This window comes from Pristiophorus japonicus, chromosome 13 (assembly GCF_044704955.1).
Source record: "Pristiophorus japonicus isolate sPriJap1 chromosome 13, sPriJap1.hap1, whole genome shotgun sequence".
NCBI lineage: Eukaryota > Metazoa > Chordata > Chondrichthyes > Pristiophoridae > Pristiophorus > Pristiophorus japonicus.
Window position 1 is genome coordinate 79320708 of NC_091989.1, and position 19642 is coordinate 79340349.

Here is a 19642-nt window from a genome sequence, read left to right on the forward strand (position 1 = left end):
CAGAATTGGCATAGGTGGCTGGTTACGCCCCTTTGGATGAAAAAAAAAATTACCTAAAAAAATCGTAACTAAATGGTGCAAGTTGATTGGGGAAACTGTGGATTTTTAAGTTAGGGCAGAAAAAGCAGCCTGCTCCAAAAAAACGGCACAAATCACTGAGGAAAATTGAGCCCATAGTCTTCTCTCAGAGGGTTGTAAATCTATGGAATTCTCTGCCCCAGAGAGCTGTGGAGGCTGGGTCATTGAATATATTTAAGGCGGAAATAGACAAGATTTTTGAGCGATAAGGAAATAAAGGGTTATGGGGAGCAGGCGGGGAAGTGGAATTGAGTCCATGATCAGATCAGCCATAATCTTATTGAATGGTGGATCAGGCTCGAGGGGCCAAATGGCCTATTCCTGCTTCTATTTCTTATGTTCTTAGAGACTAAGCTAGACAGCCAGTGGGCAGATCAGGGGAGAGGATGCACTGCAGCAACTTGCCAAGGTTTCTTCAACAGCACCTCCCAAACCCATGACCTCCCAGCACCTAGAAGGACAAGGGCAGCAGGCGCATGGGAACACCATCACATGCAAGTTCTCCTCCAAGTTACACACCATTCTGACTTCATCGCTTCAAAATCCTGGAACTCCCTCTCTAACAACACTCTGGAAGTTCCTTCACAAGTACAGCAGCGGTTCAAGAAGGCGGTTCACCACCACCTTCTCAAGGACAATTAGGGATGGGCAATAACTGCTCGGCTTGCCAGTAATGCCCACATGCCATGAACAAATACAAAAAAGTAGAAAAGAGAGTTGGGTAATGCATTTTGGAAAGCGGCATGAGGAAAGCCAACAAAAACTAAATGGTAAAGTTCTAAATGGGGTGCAGGAACAGGGGGTACTCCTTTGAAGGCGGCAAAACAAGTTGATAAAGCTGTTTTAAAAAAAAGCCTTGGCTTTATAAATAGAGGCATTGGGGATAATAACCACAAAGCGTGGGTGGGTTGGGTTCGGAGAGTGGATGTTAAAATTCTAAAAATCTCAAACAGGACCTCAACCAGCCTTCAACTTGCCAACTTCTGGTTTTAATGGAGGAGGGAGCAGGTGACCAACCTGCTTCCAGGAGGTGGGTTGTCCATTTAAATATTATAATGAGGCTGCATACCTCATATTTGACCTGTCTTACAGGTTTAACTCTGTTTGGCTTGGTTTCCCGGGCAATGCTGTAGCTGACTGGAGGTGAGGACTGCTTCGTGGGAAAGGTGACTTTACAGCATTGCCTGTGGGCCAAGCAGCAGCAGTGCTTCGTACCAGCCCACTAAGCTTACCTTCTTCCCTGCTTGCTGGAATATGGCTGCATTGGGAAGAGGAGGCTGGGTCTGGAATCACTGGGTTTGTTGGTGTGGGAGCATTGGGGATAGGTACTGGAGTCTCGAAGCATATAACAGAGGTACTGATATTAGGGAGCATGTAGGAGAAAATACCTGTGTCCATCAGCAGCACTGGGGGGAGACTTAAAAGGCTAGTAGCACTAAATCTAGACTATGAGCAATATGGTCTCAGTGCATGAGAGTGGTTCCAGAATCCGAGAGAACTGGGAAAGGGGAATCCCAGTGTCTCTAAGGACTGGGGAGAGGGCCCCTGTAGCTTTGTGAGAGTGAACGATCTGTTAGTCAGCATCATCATCATCATAGGCAATCCCTCGAAATCGAGGAAGTCTTGCTTTCACTCTAAAAATGAGTTCTCAGGTGGCTGTACAGTCCAATGTGGGAACAGTCTCTGTCACAGGTGAGGCAGACAATGGTTGAAGGAAAGAGTGGGTGGGGAGTCTGGTTTGCCGCACGCTCCTTGGGAATCCCTGGCCCAAGCTGTCTGTGCTTGATTTCTGCATGCTCTTGGCGATGTGACTCGAGGTGCTCAGCGTCCTCCCGGATGCTCTTCCTCCATTTTGAGTGGTCTTGGGCCAGGGATTCCCAGGTGCCGGTGAGGATGTTGCACTTTATCAAGGAGGCTTTGAGGGTGTCCTTGAAACATTTCCTCTGCTTGCCGTGTAGGAGTTCCGAGTAGAGCGCTTGCTTCGGGTCTTGTGTAGGGCATGCGGACAATGTAGCCCGCCCAACGGAGTTGGTCAAGCATGGTCAGTGCTTCAATGCTGGGGATGTTGGCCTGAGCGAGAACACTGACGTTGGTGCTTCTGTCCTCGCAGTGGATTTGCAGGATCTTGCGGAGGCAGCGTTGGTGGTACATCTCTAGCACTTTGAGATGTCTGCTGTGTATGGTCCACGTCTCTGAGCCATATAGGAGTTTGTCACCATCCTCCGCCTGCTCCACGGTGACATACAAGCCGTGATCCTGACCAACTGATCCACTACAGACCCAATCCACATCCGGACCGTGGTCAAGCAGGGCTGCGTCATCGCACCAACGCTCTTTTCGATCTTCCTTGCTGCAGTGCTTCATCTCACTCTCAACAAGCTCCCCGCTGGAGTGGAACTAAACTACAGAACCAATGGCAACCTGTTCAACCTTCACCACCTCCAGGATAGATCCAAGGTCGTCCCATTCTCTGTCATCGATGTGTTAGTACTCGAAATTGGGGATGGGAACTGGAGTCTCGCAGAATTAAGGCTGGAGCAGGCTGTGGTAGCATTGAGTAGTATGAGGCCCCAAGTGAATGTGGCCTAACCTCCTTTGATCTTTTTGGGGTTCTCAGTGGTTCTCCTACTGTAATTGTGATACTGACCCTCTCCCTTCAACTGACCCATAGTTCAAGAAGCGATCCCTTCTCTGAATCCCCAGCTGTTGGCCAAAAAACAGCTGTGTAGGCCAGTTGGAAGAACACCGGGGTGAATTTCCATGGAGGTTCGCCTGCTGTTCTTCCATAACTTCAGTGGAAACCCCGAAAGACAGCATTAGAAGACCCTGACACAAATTGACCCCAGACAATTGTCAACGGACTTAAAGCTGTTCTGTGACTGATGGCTGGGAACTCAATGACCAAGTGCTACTGGGGGCCTTGGGTGGTGGGATGTTAACAACTAGGAAAGTGAGAGGACGGCAAGGAATGTGGCAGTGGTTATAGCATTAAGAAAGGTCCAAAGTCTCCAGGGACTCTGGGACATTTTGCATTGGGAACTTCAGGGGTTCATTCTTAGCCCATGGGAGGGGAGATTAGGACAATAAGCGCTTTAAAATACTTACTGCCAGGAATGTGGTAGAAGTTCAGCTGGTTAATGGGAAGAGGCCTGATGTTCATAGACCGTGCATTGCGCGAGGCAGGCCGCACAGGAGGCAGTGAGCAGCTTACGGGGTATATTGGCTGGCAAACCAACAAATTATTAAACTGCAATCATCACTCTCTTTCTCCTCAAAAAAACCCTGCCCCGACTCAATCCTTTCAGAGTAGCGCATCATCTTCTACCTCCTTTTCCTCTCTAAAGTTCTTGAATGTGTTGTTGCCTCCCAAATTCCATGCCCATCTTTACCGCAACTCTGTGTTGGAATCTCTCCACTTAATTTTTTCCCCGATCACAACGCTGAAACAGTCCTAACCAAAGTCACGATTGACATCCTTTGTGATATGATGCACTAACCCTCCACAGTCTCCTCCACCTATCTGCAACCATCACACCAATCACACCATCCTCCTTCATTGCCTCTCCTTCGTTGCTCAGCTCAGTGCGATAGTCCTCGTTTGGTCCACTATTACCTATCCAATCGTAGCCGGAGCATCTCCAACAATGGTTTCTCTTCCTACCCTGCAGCATTACCTCCGGAATCCCTAAGGATCTATCCTTGTTCCCCTCCCCTTCTTCATCTACATGCTGTCCCTTGGCAACATCATTTACAGAAAATGGGTCAATTTCCACATGTATGCTGATTACACCTGGCTCTACCTCTCCGCCACCTCTCTCAATTACTCCACTGCCTCTGTGTTGTCAGACTTGTCCGATGTCCAGTTGTGGATAAGCCACTGTTTTATCCAGTTAAGCACTGACACGATGTTTGGGATAATTTCAACTTCAGCAGTTGAAGGGGGGGGCGGCGGGGGCAGGGGCAACTGGCAGTACTGGATCGACTGCCTGTTATTCTGTTGAATTCCCCTTTCCATTGATTTCAGAGATCGCAGGGTGGGGGCAGGGGTTATTAGGCTGTTTTTAGCCTTCCTCGCATCCTCCCTGCCTTCTTGTAAATATCGGGGCCAGAATGTCTCATTTGACAAATTGAATTGAGACTGAGCCACTTTACCTGAACAATGTTCAATGTTAATTTCATACCATGTGAACAAAGACATGACAACAATAGCCACTTGGAATGCTGGCTACTACTGCCTATGCTAGGATTGTTAGATAATGCATTGCTTAATAGCTTGGTGATGCATATTAATTCTTTCTTTCATTGAGGTCATTTTTCTCGAGGGTATATATCTGATGGTAATCAATAGGATTGGCTTGGCTTGCTTCTTTCTAATATATTTCATGTAGGGCCACAAGAATAGAAGTCAATTTCCAAACATAATTTAACCCTTATTTTAACTCAACCCTACTCACAAACTTGAGGCCACTGCCATTTCAGCTCATCGGCCTTATTTAAATAGACCAGGCCTAACTCCCACCCAAACCCGAGCATCATTGATGTCAGGCAGGAGTCGGACAGATGCGGCAGGAGGCCGCAGCTGTTGACTCCTGCTGCTTCTGGCCCCCAAGAAAACCTTTAAAAAAAATTAAACAATTTGACCTTTACGGCCTTCTTGGCATGCTGATCCTTGGCCTGCGGGTTTCTCTCGCAAGACCAACACCAGGTACCGACCTCGCTTATGCCGGTTAAAAGATAGTCAGGGCCTGAATGGCTTCATCAAACTCCGACGTATGAATGGAGGGAGGGCCTCACACGATGTCTGAGACGTGCCTGTTAAAATGACATGAGATGCATGTGCAGCGTGGTTCTGTCTTCACTAAGGAAGGCACAAATAACCTTCTGGAAATACTAGGAGACTGAGGGTCCAGCGAGAAGGAGGAACTGAAGGAAATCCTTATTAGTCAGGAAATTGTGTTAGGGAAATTGCTGGGATTGAAGGCCGATAAATCCCCAGGGCCTGATCGTCTGTATCCCAGAGTACTTAAGGAAGTGGCCCTAGAAATAGTGGATGCATTGGTGGTCATTTTCCAACATTCTATAGACTCTGGATCAGTTCCTATGGATTGGAGGGTAGCTAATGTAATCCTACTTTTTAAAAAAGGATGAGGAGAGAAAACCGGAAATTATAGACCGGTTAGCCTGACATTGGTAGTGGGGAAAATGTTGGAATCAATTATTAAAGATGTTATAGCAGCGCATTTGGAAAGCAGTGACAGGATCGGTCCAAGTCAGCATGGATTTATGAAAGGGAAATCATGCTTGACAAATCTTCTAGAATTTTTTGAGGATGTAACTAGTAGAGTGGACAAGGGAGAACCAGTGGATGTGGTATATTTGACTTTCAAAAGGCTTTTGACAAGGCCCCACACAAGAGATTAGTGTGCAGAATTAAAGTACATGGTATTGGGGGTAATGTATTGACGTGGATAGAGAACTGGTTGGCAGACAGGAAGCAAAGAGTAGGAATAAACAGGTCCTTTTCAGAATGGCAGGCAGTGACTAATGGGGTACGCAAGGTTCGGTGCTGGGACCCCAGCTATTCACAATATACATTAATGATTTAGATGAAGGAATTGAATGTAATATCTCCAAATTTGCAGATGACGCTAAATGGGTGAGCTGTGAGGAGAATGTTAAGAGGCTGCAGGGTGACTTGGACACGTTAGGTGAGTGGGCAAATGCATGGCAGATGCAGTATAATGTAGATAAATATGAGGTTATCCACTTTGATGGCAAAAACAGGAAGGCAGAATATTATCTGAATGGTGACAGATTAGGAAAAGGGGAAGTGCAACGAGACCTGGGTGTCATGGTACATCAGTCATTGAAAGTTGGCATGCAGGTACAGCAGGCGGTTAAGAAGGCAAATGGCATGTTGGCCTTCATAGAAAGAGGATTTGTGTATAGGAGCAGGAAGGTCTTACTGCAGCTGTACAGGGCCTTGGTGAGGCCACACCTTGAATATTGTGTACAGTTTTGGTTCCCTAATCTGAGGAACGACATTCTTGCTATTGAGGGAGTGCAGCAAAGGTTCACCAGACTGATTCCCGGGATGGCAGGACTGACATATGAAGAAAAACTGGATCGACTAGGCTTATATTCACTGAAATTTAGAAGAATGAGAGGGGATCTCATAGAAACATATAAAATTTTGATGTGATTGGACAGATTAGATGCAGGAAGAATGTTCCTGATGTTGGGGAAGTCCAGAACCAGGGGTCACAGTCTAAGGATAAGGGGTAAGCCATTTAGGACCGAGATGAGGAGAAACTTCTTCACTCAGAGAGTTGTGAACCTGTGGAATTCTCTACCACAGAACGTTATTGAGGCCGGTTTGTTAGATATTGTCAAAAGGGAGTTAGATGTGGCCCTTATGGCTAAAGGGATCAGGGGGTATGGAGAGAAAGCAGGAATGGGGTACTGAAGTTGCATAATCAGCCATGATCATATTGAATGGTGGTGCAGGCTCGAAGGGCTGAATGGCCTACTCCTGCACCTATTTTCTATGTTTCTATGACACTTTAATTCCTCACACCCCTTGCTCTCACATATCAGGGTTAAGGTTGCAGTAGTCATTTTGCAGCTAGTATGCTTTTAAAAGAAACTCTTTAAATCAGACCTAATAATTTTATATCTGTGAAAGAAAAAATTAAGTCTAAGTTCGAAAAGCAGATTTTCACTGCTGTGTTAAATGAAAATTTCTGTAGCAAATGCTGTTCCTCGAGTGACTTGCATTAAAGTAGGCGAGTTTCCCCTAACAGATTGTTGCTTCTATGTTGTTTACAGATATTCCTTTTTGGACACTGATATCTTTACTCTACATAATTCTGGTGCTCTACTCGAAGATACAGAGGGTGACGATTCAGAAACTATGCTACAATCTCCTGAAACGCAACTGTATTCACTCAGAAGAAAAGAAAAATCATCAGAATCAACAGTCATCAGTAGGTTACGCTGCACTTAGAAAAATGGCCAGGCCATGAACCATCCAATTAAATAAATATGTATGCTTTTTTCAACAAACCTCAAGGAATGTTCCAGAATAATGCCTCATAATTGAAGCTGCCATCTTTGTTGTATTTGCGAAGCTGGGCACTGAACCATGAAGTATTCGCTCAGTTTTGTCCCTAACTGGAGGAGTGGGAGCTAAGGCTTGAAAAGAAACATTGGGACACTTATTCCAGATGGTGGAATTGTAGCATCTGCCTCCTGCTGCACATAAAATATTAGCTCAAATATGAAGGATACTTTGATCATTATTATTGCTGTTCTGCTGTTGGTTTAACAAAGCAGTAAATGCTGGTGAACTAAAAAAAAAAGCCAATTTCAATTTTGAAAAGCCAATGATTACTGGGCATGAAATCAAAGGCAATCATAGGGCTCAATTTTCCCCAAGCCCGTTTTCTGGCATATTGCCAGAGTTACGCCCATTTTTCTAGGCCAGAAATGCAGCAGAAATATTTTGCCAAAGTTTCCCTGATGTATAATTCGAATTTGGCGCCGCGCAGCCTGTTCAGTCGCTTCGGGGGGTGGAGCCTGCTGTCTGCGCCAAAAAACGAAATCGCACCTTCTGCGCATGCTCAGAAAAAAAAGTTACGTTTTTTACGTCGTTCCAATGGACGTGCATGCTCAGAACAGTTCGGATTTTTAAAGAGCCAGTTGTGTGTGCTACAGTTGCTGCGTGAAAGCATTGGAAAAGTCGCAGCTGCAGCAATACAAGTTGCAATGCAGTGCAAGAACCAAGAATTTCTTACAGGAAGAAGTGGAGGCACTAGATACTGTGATTGAGAACAGATGGCAGGAGCTGGACACCAGCAGAGGTCACATAACAGTTCCACCCAAAGAAATGAAGAAACACTGGAACCAAGTTGCAGAAGATTACTGTGCAATGGTGACGACCACGAGATCTGGAGGCCAGTGTAAAAAGAAGTGGCAGGACCTTGGTCAAGTAGTTAGTGTAAGTAATATTTTCATTTATTCAATGAAATTGCAGTTGTAAATGTGACCATCTGTGTGTCCCATGCAGCAGAAAGTCACCCTCTCTAAAAATTGCATTTTCATCTTTGCAGAGGAAGGTGGCACATAATAAAAAGGAAAGAACTCGAACATGAGGAGGCCCGGCAAATCTGCACACACTGACACACTTGGAAGAGAGGGTCGCTGCTTTGATGGATCCTGTCTGGGGAAAAAACAATCAGTACTGCACAAGCTGGGCCCACACTCGAGGGAGAGGGTACGTCCTGCAAATTCATCGTGGCCCTTTTATTCAACCTGCTGCCTGTCTGCGATGTGTGAGCTACTCATGCCACCCATCCTGCCCCCTCCTCTGCTGCTAACCATTTGACTGTTCTGTTATATTTTGCAGAACTTGAGGCCAACCCTGACAATGCAGAAGAAGATTCAGACACGGATGAGCCTGAAGAGGAGAACATCTTCCAATCCCACCCTCCAGACTAATATGTCCTTACTATAACAGTATAAATGCACATGAGGCCCATACTTGAGAGAAGGTCACTCTGTGACCAGTCCTTTATTAGCCGGCACTGAAGTGATAAAGGTGGGTGGAGCTTCCCCTTTTATACCTGAAAGTCCAGGTTAGGAGTGTCTCCCACAAGTTCACCACCTAGTGATAAATGTTCTCACAGTGTACAACTTAGGTCAGTTTATACATGGGTTACAATGACAGTTGAATACATGACATCACCTCCCCCACAAAGTCTTATTGGTATCACAGGTTAAGTCTCTCTGGTGGTTTACGCTCCCTTGTAGGGCGCCTGAGTTGGGGCTCCGGTTGTTGGGCGCTGGCCTGAGTGTCTGCTGTTTGCGGTGCCTCAGGACTGTCCGGACTGCCCACAGTGACTGGGCTCTCCTCCACTTGGTTCCGGTATTCGGTCCCCTGTGATGGAGTGAACTCTACATCGTGTTCTTCCTCTGCTTCCTCTATGGGGTTGCTGAACCTCCTTTTTGTTTGATCCACGTGTTTGCGGCAGATTTGTCCATTGGTAAGTTTACCTACTAGAATCCTATTCCCCTCTTTGGCAATCAAAGTGCCTGCGAGCCATTTGGGCCCTGCAGCATAGTTGAGGACAAAGCCAGGGTCATTAACATCAATACATTGCGCCCTCGCATTCCTGTCATGGTAGTCACATTGTGACTGGCGCCTGCTCTCAACAATTTATTTCATGGTGGGGTGTATAAGGGATAACCTAGTTTTGAGCGTCCTTTTCATTAGCAGCTCTGCGGGTGGAACCCCTGTGAGCGAGTGTGGTCGGAATCTATTGGCCAACAGGAGGCGTGATAAGCAGCTTTGTAGGGAACCCCCTTGGATTCTGAGCATCCCCTGTTTGATTATCTGCACTGCTCGTTCCGCCTGGCCGTTTGAGGCCGGCTTGAACGGTGCCGTTCTGACATGGTTGATACCATTTCCTGCCATGAAGTCCTGGAATTCAATGCTTGTAAAGCACGGGCCATTGTCACTGACCAAGACGTCCGGTAGACCATGGGCAGCGAACATTGCCCGTAGACTTTTTACCGTGGCAGAGGATGTGCTTGAATTAAGAATGTCACACTCGATCCATTTGGAATAGGTGTCTACTACAACCAAAAACATTTTTCCCATGAAAGGACCTGCGTAATACACATGGATACGTGACCATAGCTTGGCGGGCCAGGACCAGGGGCTAAGGGGCGATTCCCTGGGCGTATTGCCCAGCTAGGCACACGTGTTGCACCTGCGAACACAAAGTTCCAGGTCTGCATCTATCCCTGACCGCCAAATATGTGACCTGGCAATTGCCTTCATTATGACAATGCCCGGGTGCTCATTGTGGAGTTCTCTGATGAACACCTTTCTGCCCATTTGGGGCATGACTACTTGGTTTCCCCACAATAGGCAATCGGCCTGAATTGAGAGTTAATTCTTGCGCCTGTGAAATGGTTTAAATTCCTCAGGGCATGCCCCGTACGTGGCTGCCCAGTCCCCATTAAGGACACATTTCTTGACTAAAGACAGTCGCGGGTCTCTATTAGTCCAGACTTTGATCTGACGGGCTGTCACGGGTGAGCCTTCGCTTTTGAAAGCTTCAACAGCCATGACCATCTCAGCAGCATGCTTGGCTGCCCCCTTGGTGGTGGCTAGTAGGAGCCTGCTGAGTGCATCGGTGCAGTTTTCAGTGCTAGGTCTGTGCCGAATTGTATAGTCATAGATGGCTAATGTGAGTGCCCACCTCTGTATGCGGGCTGATATATTTGCATTTATGGCCTTGTTGTTGGCCAAAAGGGACATTAGGGGTTTGTGATCTGTCTCCAGTTCAAACTTCCTGTCAAACAGGTACTGGTGCATTTTTTTTTACTGTATATACACATGCAAGTGTTTCCTTTTCTACCATCCCGTAGCCCCTTTCTGCCTGGGACAGACTTCTGGAGGCATACGCTACCGGCTGTAACTGACCCTTGGCATTCACATGCTGCAACACACACCCATCCCCATAGGATGACACATCGCACATTAAAACAAGTTTCTTACATGGATCATAAAGCATTAACAGATTGTTGGAGCATAACAAATTGCATGCTCTATCAAAAGCCCTTTCCTGGCTGTCCCCCCAGACCCAATCACGACCTTTGCGTAGGAGCACCTGCAGGGACTCTAACAGCGTGCTCAATTTGGGAAAAAAGTTACCAAAATAGTTCAGGAGCCCCGGGAACGAATGCAGCTCCGTCGTGTTGCGGGGTCTGGGTACTCTCTTAATCACTTCCGCTTTGGACATAGTAGATCTGATCCCGTCTGCTGCTACCCTCATCCCCAGGAATTCTACCTCTGGAGCTAGGAAGACGCATTTCGCGTTTTTCAGTCGCAGACCTACCCGGTCCAGTCTGCGTAGCATCTCCTCCAGGTTGTGGATGTGTTCTTCAGTATCACAACCCATGATGAGGATGTCGTCTTGAAAAACCACCGCCCTTGGAATCGACTTGAGAAGGCTTTTCATATTTCGTTGAAAGATCGCGGCGGCCGAGCGAATCCCGAACAGACATCTGTTGTACTCAAACAACCCCTTGGTGTTCAGGTTCTTCGACTCACTCGCCAGCTCCTTTGTCATGTAAGCTGAGGTCAGGTCCAATTTTGAAAAAAGTTTGCCACCGGATAGCATCGCAAAAAGGTCCTCCGCTCTCGGTAACGGGTACTGGTCTTGGAGTGACACATGATTGATGGTGGCCTTGTAATCACCACATATCCTGACCGACCCATCCGCCTTGAGCACTGGCACAATTGGGCTCGCCCAGTCACTGAATTCGACTGGCGAGATGATGCCTTCCCTCAGCAGGCGATCCAGTTCGCCTTCTATCTTTTCCCGCATCACGTACGGCACCGCTCTGGCCTTGTCATGTATTGGCCTGGCGTCCGTGTTTATGTGAATCGCTACCTTGGTCCCCATGAAAGTGCCAATGCCGTGTTGAAATAATGAGTCAAATTTGTCCAGGACCTGTGAGCATGATACTCGCTCCACAGAAGAAATTGCAATGACATCGCCCCATTTCCAGTTCATGACAGCAAGCCAACTCCTCCCCAGTAGTGCGGGACCGCCCCCTGGGACAATCCAGAGTGGCAAGCTGTTCTCCGAATCTTTGTGGGTCACGGCTACCGTGGCACTGCCTAGCTCCGGAATGATCTCCTTTGTATATGTCCGTAGCTGTGCGTCACTCGGCAATAATGTTGGCCTCCTGACCTTGGACACGCATAACTTGTCGAACTGTTTGATACTCATCAGGGACTGGCTGGCTCCTGTGTCGAGCTCCATTGATACTGGGATGCCATTGAGGAGCACTTTCATCATTATCGGCGGTGTCCTGGTATATGAACTGTATATGTGCTCCACATGATCTCACTGAACTTCAGCTTCCAGCAATTTCCCCCAGTGTTCATTTGGCCTTGTCGGGCTTACATCTGGCCCGTCCTCCTCATACATCAACCTGGCTGCAGGCTTCCTACACATATGCGCCAAGTAACCGCTGACATTGCAGTTTCTGCAGGTATATTGCTGATACCTGCAAGCTCTCGCTGTGTGTTTGGCTCCACACCTCCAACATGAGCTGTTTTTGGAAACAAAAGGTCCATTACCAGTCAATCGTCTCTGGCTATCTCTGTAACTGTCCTTAAGCGCACCATTAACAGGTGTTGATGGCCCCATTACTGGCCGCATTGTCCCTTGCGATGGCATGAATCACCGTTCAGCTAGCCATTGTCTCTGTTGAATTCCCCCTAAGGGTTCGACTACGTGCCTGGTCATGTCCAATTGCCCCTGCCTGCCTGGAGAACTGTGTCCTGCATTAACAATGTTGACTCCCTGTCCATTTGGTGCATTTAAGCCAAGATTTTTGTCAAACATCATTCTGGTCTCTTCCTCCCCTGAGATAAATGTCTGGGCCATCAAAGCCGCCGTTTCCAGTGTCAAGTCTTTGGTCTCAATCAGTTTCCTGAAAACCCCAGCGTGCCCGATGCCCTCAATAAAAAAGTCTCGCAGCATCTCCGCTCTGCATGCATCTGGGAACTTATATAGGCTCGGCAGTTGCCGGAGGTCTGCCACGAAGTCTGGAACGCTTTGCCCTTCTCGCCGCCGGTGCGTGTAAAACCGGTGTCTAGCCATGTGCATGCTGCTCGCCGCTTTAAAGTGTTCCCCGATCAACTTACTGAGCTCTTCAAAAGTTTTGTCTGCCGGCTTCTCTGGCGCTGGAAGGTCCTTCATCAGGGAGTACGTCCTGGATCCACAAACCATCAGGAGATGAGCCCTGCGTTTGTCGGCCGAATCCTGTCCCAACCATTCCTTGGTGACGAAACTTTGCTGTAGTCTCTCAATAAAATCGTCCCAATCATCACCAACACAGTACCTCTCGTCTGTGCTGCTCGTGGCCATGCTCGTGTGGTTTAAATCCCAGTTTCTCGTCGCCAATAATATATCCTTACTATACAGTATAAATGCACATGAGGCCCATACTTGAGAGAAGGTCACTCTGTGACCAGTCCTTTATTAGCCAGCATTGACGTGATGAAGGCGGGTGGAGCTTCCCCTTTTATACCTGAAAGTCCAGGTTAGGAGTGTCTCCCACAAGTTCACCACCTAGTGGTCAATGTTATCACGGTGTACAACTTAGGTCAGTTTATACATGGGTTACAATGACAGTTGAATACATGACACAGACCAAGAACATGGGGGAGGGGATGGAGCTGAGTGAAGCTCCCACTCTTGTACTGACTTTGGAGGAGGTGCCGCTCATGGAGATGACAGCTCCTTCCGTGATTAGTGGTTTGAGTGTTGGTGGGACATTCCATGGTTTCACACCTTCCAAGGTTGCGAGGCACACCCAGGGCCCCACCATCCCAGGCTATGGGTCCCAGTGTTGGGGTGCAAGCCACACCCATGGGGAGGAGGGGAAGGAGAACTCGACCGCGCTCTCCTGAGATGCAGGATGTAACAGATGTGGTTCAGATGATGTCATTGAGTGCAGAGAGCATGGACCTTACTCGATCACTCCTGGACGCCATCAGTGGGGTGAGTGAAGAGGCAGCGGGACTGTTGGGAGAAGTGACAGCAATGACACGAGAAATGGAAACGATATCCGGGACCATCATAGAAACATAGAAACATAGAAAATTGGCGCAGGAATAGGCCATTCGGCCCTTCGAGCCTGCACCACCATTCAATGTGATCATGGCTGATCATTTTTGAAACTTTAGTACCCTATTCCTGCTTTCTCTCCATATCCCTTGATCCCTTTAACCGTAAGGGCCACATCTAACTCTCTTTTGAATATATCTAACGAACTGGCCTCAACAACTTTCTGTGGTAGAGAATTCCACAGGTTCACAATTCTCTGAGTAAAGAAGTTTCTCTTCATCTCGGTCCTAAATGGCTTACCCCTTATCCTTAGACTGTGACCCCTGGTTCTGGACTTCCCCAACATCGGGAACATTCTTCCTCCATCTAACCTGTCCAATCCCATCAAAATGTTATATGTTTCTATGAGATCCCCTTTCATTCTTCTAAACTCCAGTGAATATAAGCCTAGTCAATCCAGTCTTTCTTCATATGTCAGTCCTGCCAACCCGGGAATCAGTTTGGTGAACCATCGCTGCACTCCCTCAATAGCAAGAATGTCCTTCCTCAGATTAGGAGACCAAAACTGTGTGGCCTCACCAAGGCCCTGTACAACTGCAGTAAGATCTCCCTGCTCCTATACTCAAATTGCTATGAAGGCCAACATGCCATTTGCCTTCTTCACCACTTGCTGTACCTGCATGCCAACTTTCAATGACTGATGTATCATGACACCCAGGTCTCGTTGCACCTCCCCTTTTCCTAATCTGTCACCATTCAGATAATATTCTGCTTTCCTGTTTTTGCCATCAAAGTGGATAACCTCACATTTATCCACATTATACTGCATCTGCCATGCATTTGCCCACTCACCTAACCTGTCCAAGTCACTCTGCAGCCTGTTAGCGTCCTCCTCACAGCTCACACTGCCACCCAGCTTAGTGTCACCTGCAAACTTGGAGATATTACACTCAATTCCTTCGTCTAAATCATTAATGTATATTGAAAATAGCTGGGGTCAGTGAGGGAATAGTGGCCATGAGGGAGGGGATGTCAGAGGTAGTGCAAACCACATCACTGACCATGAGGGAAGGAATGTTGCAGGTCGTTGAGACACTGTCAGGGCGCACGAGGAACAGCATGTTGGAGTTAGGTGCTGCCATAAGGAAACACGGCAAGACTCCGCGCCCATTGACAGAATCAACTGTCACTCCCACTCCCATCCCCGCACCAGCCTCTGAAGAGCCCAAAGCCGGGTCCTCCAACTTGCCGCCTGGGCCCTTCAACTTGCCGCCTGATGCTGACGAAGCCGCCACCTCTCCCCCCCCCCCCCCCACAAAGAGGTGTGCATTACCCGAAATGTTAGAAAGAATAAGCTTGGTATCAAGGCAGAAACTCTGCACCAAGGCCTGGTGGGAAGGGGTGGTGGAGTGTCCAAGACCAAGCACAGCGGGCGGTCTTAGTATAAGGGGGATGAGAGATGGCTGCAGCCGTTCTTTGCTGTTGTTGTTGTTATTATTGTTACTGTTGTAACGGTTCTCAAATTAAAAGTTTTTTGTAAGTTATATAAATTTACAAGTTTATAAGTGATCTTCAAGAGTGAGATCAAAGTAAAGTTTGATGCAAGAATAATTTTATTAAAGTAACTCCAACATGCCATCCCTCATGCGGCCAGACAGTGTCTCAACGACCTGCAACATTCCCTCCCTCATGTTGAGCAAAACTGTCTGAACTATCTGCAATGTTCCCCCCCTCATGGTCAGTGACGTAGTTTGCATTACCTCTGACATTTCCTCCCTCGTGGCCATCCCTACATTGTAAACTTTTGAATAAAACATATTTTACATTAAAACTGAATCATATTTCATTAACACAACACAACATTATGGAACAGCTCCAAACAGTAAACATGTCCATGTAGAATAGTTGTCGCTGAGCCCTCAGTCATCAGTAAACCGTTCACGGATGAGCTGCTGGTGCAAGGCTTGAGCAAACGTTAAGGAGCACGATGGCCCGCCCTCCTCCACCGTCATGCACCGGCTTCAGGCACTTACATGGCTTCCTCATCCTTGTCGTACTTGTCCTCCTCTTCCTGCTCGTCACCTGCATCTTCCACATCATTATCATCAGCCACTCCCACACCGCAGGTGGGACTTCAACTACCAGGTGCTGCTGGCTCATGATGGCTAAGTTATGCAGCATGCAGCACACAACAGTGAACTGACCGACAATCTCAGGGGAGATAAACAGTAAGTAGCCTCCGGAATGGTCCAGGCATCGGAAACGCTGGTTCAATATGCCAATGGTCCTCTCAATGATGCTGCGCGACATGTTTTATTGATGGTCAGCTTCCGTCCAGGTTACGCGCCATGAGCCAGGTGGTGAGGCCGTATCCTTTGCCTCCCAGTAGCCAGCTATGCCCTGTTGGCTGCTGCTGACACATGGCAGATATAACACTGTCACGTAGGATGAATGCATCATGAGTGCTGCCAGGGTATCTTGCACCGACTGACATGATATGCACACGAGCTGCACCTTAATGAAGTGGAAGCCTTTTCTGTTCCTGTACATCTCGGAAGGTCCTCCAAAGGTGCTTGCCAGGTGATGTGGGTACAGTGAATGTAGCCCTGTACCTTTGGGAAGCCAACAATCTTGGAGAAGCCCACAGCTCTGTCATGGATTGCTTGGGTGATCATGGGGAACTTTATGAAGTCATTCCTACGCGCATACAGTGCAGCCATGACCTGGCGAATGGAGAAGTGTTGTATGTTGAGAGATGGCGCACACATCCCTAGTTGTAGCTTGAAATGATCCAGAGGCATAGAATGAAAGTGCAACTGACAAAGCAGTCCTCCTGCTGCTTCTAGGTTGCAGGTCTGCTTTGACCAACTCTCAGATCTCACTTACAACTTCTTTGTGGACATAGTCTGCATCACTCAGGTGCAGGTACGAATGCCTGTCTCGATATACCCGAGGTGGGTAAGGCCTGCTGTCCAGCACCCTATGGGCTCTGATGTTCCTGATGCAATGAAGTCGAATCAATTGTCTACTACATGGCACCATGATACAGAAGGCTCGCTCAAGGCATGGCGCTGTCAGTATTGCCTCCATACTTAAATTTAATCTTTGAAAGAAGCTCAAAACGCCAGGAAAGCAGGCAGCACAGGTTCAAAGTTGTATCTCTCCAGATCTGTATGGATGAACCACTCCCAAAGGTCTTGTGACTTCTCCTCTCTCACCCACCCCCCCCCCCCCCCGAGTCTTGTGACTTCTCTCTCTCCCTCCCCCTCCCCGGGCTCAAAGCCTTCCGATCGACACCTCTCTCTCCTCTCCTCTTCCCACCCCCCAGCCTTTAATAATTGGAGTGACTTCTCTCTCTCCCTCCCCCTCCCTGGGTTCCAAGCCTTCCGTTCGGCACCTCGCTTTCTCTCTCTCCTCCCCCCAACCCCACCCCCCACGGCTTATTTTGTAGCCGAACCCCGAGCCGTTGTGTCCGGGCACGAGGCCGATTCTGCCAGCCAAAGCTACAATCTCCAGCCCTGCTTCAAAGACATTCGCTGGTGGCGTGTGAGTGAGTAAAAAAAATGAGGAAACTTCTGAAATCCAACAAATTTACACTTCTACGTTGACAGATTATAAAAAGGCTGAACTTTATTATTGATTTTGACAGTGTTCTTGACTCCCTCCAAAATCTTCGATTTAAAAACAATGGCATCTTTCAGCGCAGATTTGTGAATGTGCGCTGGTTTTCTTAACTCACCAGAAGGTTTTTCGGGAGTGACCAGATACGCCAACGAAGAGAAAAAAATGTTGGTCAAACTGCGAACAATTGAAAAAACTGGCGCAGACATGAGGGAACATCAAAGAAAACTGGCCTAGAAAAATCATAGCTAAGTCAGTTACGCCGTCGCAGATCGCAGGGGGAATCTTGGAAAAAAATTAATACGCCAGAAAAAAACGGCGTGTGCCAAAAAAACGGCGCAAATGACCAGGGAAAATTGAGCCCTTAGTGTTGCAAATTCTGAATAGTAAAATGGAAACTCCACAATATAATGGGTCACATTTGGACCTGACTTGCTGCTGACAGACTGAAACCAATATGTTTACAGTACAAAAGCAAAATACTGCAGATAATGGAAATCTGAAATAAAAGCATAAAATGCTGGAAGTACTCAGCAGGACAGGCAGCATAGGTGCAGAGAGAAACAGAGTCAACGTTGCAGGTTGATGACACTTCATCAGAACTGGAAGAAGTTATAGATTTAACAGATTTTATGCAAGTGCATGGCCAGGGAAAGGGGGGAGTGGAGGAAAGAACAAAAGGGAAGGTCTGTGATAGGGTGGAAGGCACGAGAGAATAAAAGACAAAAGGTATGATTGTACAAAGCAAAATGAAATGGTAATGGGACAAGTAAAGAAACAAAGAAGTGGTGTAAATGTGAATTGCAGAATCATCAACAGCTGCCACCTGATTAAAATAGAGGCAGAGGTTATGACCTGGATTACAGTATTTTTTAAAGATCTGTTAGAATTTACACAGAGGACTAAGTTCATACTAACCTACTGTATGAAGAAGCATTGTGCAGTGGTAAGAATGAGTTTCACACACACTTTTGTGTGGGGAAGTGTTTGCAAACAACCTTTGCGTTTAGTATATTAAGCCCCAAACTTCCACAGCGTTTCTGTCCGTCTCCTGCAGTAACTTCAGCAGGAGCCCAATGGAGCCCCCACGGAACCGGGGAGACCAGCCATCGATGCTTCTCCATCTTTTCTGGGAGTTTCCCGATTGCCGTGTAAGGGTGGAATGACGGGCTGGGTTGCCAGAGCCGGGTTTGGGAACTCCCCAAGCGTACGTGGGCCCACGGGGTGGGGAATCCAAATCAGGCAAGCAGTCTGGACCTTAAAGAAGAAAAACATTTTATTAAAAAAAATATTCTTGATCGAGCCTGAATGGGACACTACCGGCGTTGAGCAGGACGCAACCGTCTCTCATCTCAGGCCGGCTGAATTTCTGCTGCCAGGGGACAGGCAGGCACCACAAATGCACCCCACGTAGCACTTGCACCTGCCTACCTCATGCAAATGAGGTGCCTCCTCAATCCACCGGGATCACAGGCCATTGAATTTCGAGGCATGACTGTGCACATAGGATATAGATGCCTTTACTATGGCTCCTTTCTGATTTTTATTAATTTAGGTTGAAAGGACTCCTTCACAGAAGGGAGGCAACATGTACTGTTAAACCATCTAAAGCTGTATTGCAAAACCTTGTTTCAGAAATAGTTAAGCTTTTTAAAACTCATATCTAGTTATCTAATTGTGGTAATATTTTTTTTTAAAGTATAATTCTGAATCAGGTTTTGATTTTTATGCTAACCATAATTACTTGTTGTTTAATCTTTTAGTGGAAGAGGACAATGCCATTTCTGAGAGCATTATTAATGTTATGAACTCCCAACTGACTGAAGAAACTGATCAATTTACAGGAGAACCAAGCACGCCGAGCACTTCTGCCATTTTTATTACACAACAATTAAACAAGGCCTTTGTATACTTCAAAAAAGCAATGGTAATTAGTTTTGGTTGATATAAGTACGGTGATTGTCGTTGAAATTGGTGCTTGTTTCCCTAAAGTTACTTTCTTTCCAATGAAAAATTAGGTCATAGACATGTAGACATTTCTTACAAAAATAATTCTGCCTCACTCATTCAGTCTCCACATACAAATAGACATAGCTGTTATCCATGGAGAACAATTATCTGGCCCTTTAAGAAAATCATGCCGAGTGTTCATATGATCACCTCCTACTGGGCTGTGGAAAAGACCTTGTATTGGGCCATGCACTAACATCTCTGTTCATAGAATCAGTGACAAGTTTCTGTTCTGTCGCTCACCAGAAGAAGTTCACTGGCATTGTTGGTGAGTTGTC

At 47.0% G+C, this 19642-nt stretch overlaps 1 protein-coding gene across 9 annotated transcripts in view; it reads left to right on the forward strand.

Annotated features, from left to right (window-relative positions):
- Window positions 1–19642, forward strand: part of cfap54 (cilia and flagella associated protein 54) — a 724932-nt gene that overhangs the window by 365436 nt on the left and 339854 nt on the right. For all 9 annotated transcript variants that reach the window (XM_070897703.1, XM_070897704.1, XM_070897705.1 and 6 more), the window contains 2 exons: window positions 6907–7064; window positions 19118–19281. In XM_070897703.1, the coding sequence (XP_070753804.1) occupies window positions 6907–7064; window positions 19118–19281 (322 nt within the window). The remainder of the gene's footprint in view (window positions 1–6906; window positions 7065–19117; window positions 19282–19642) is intronic.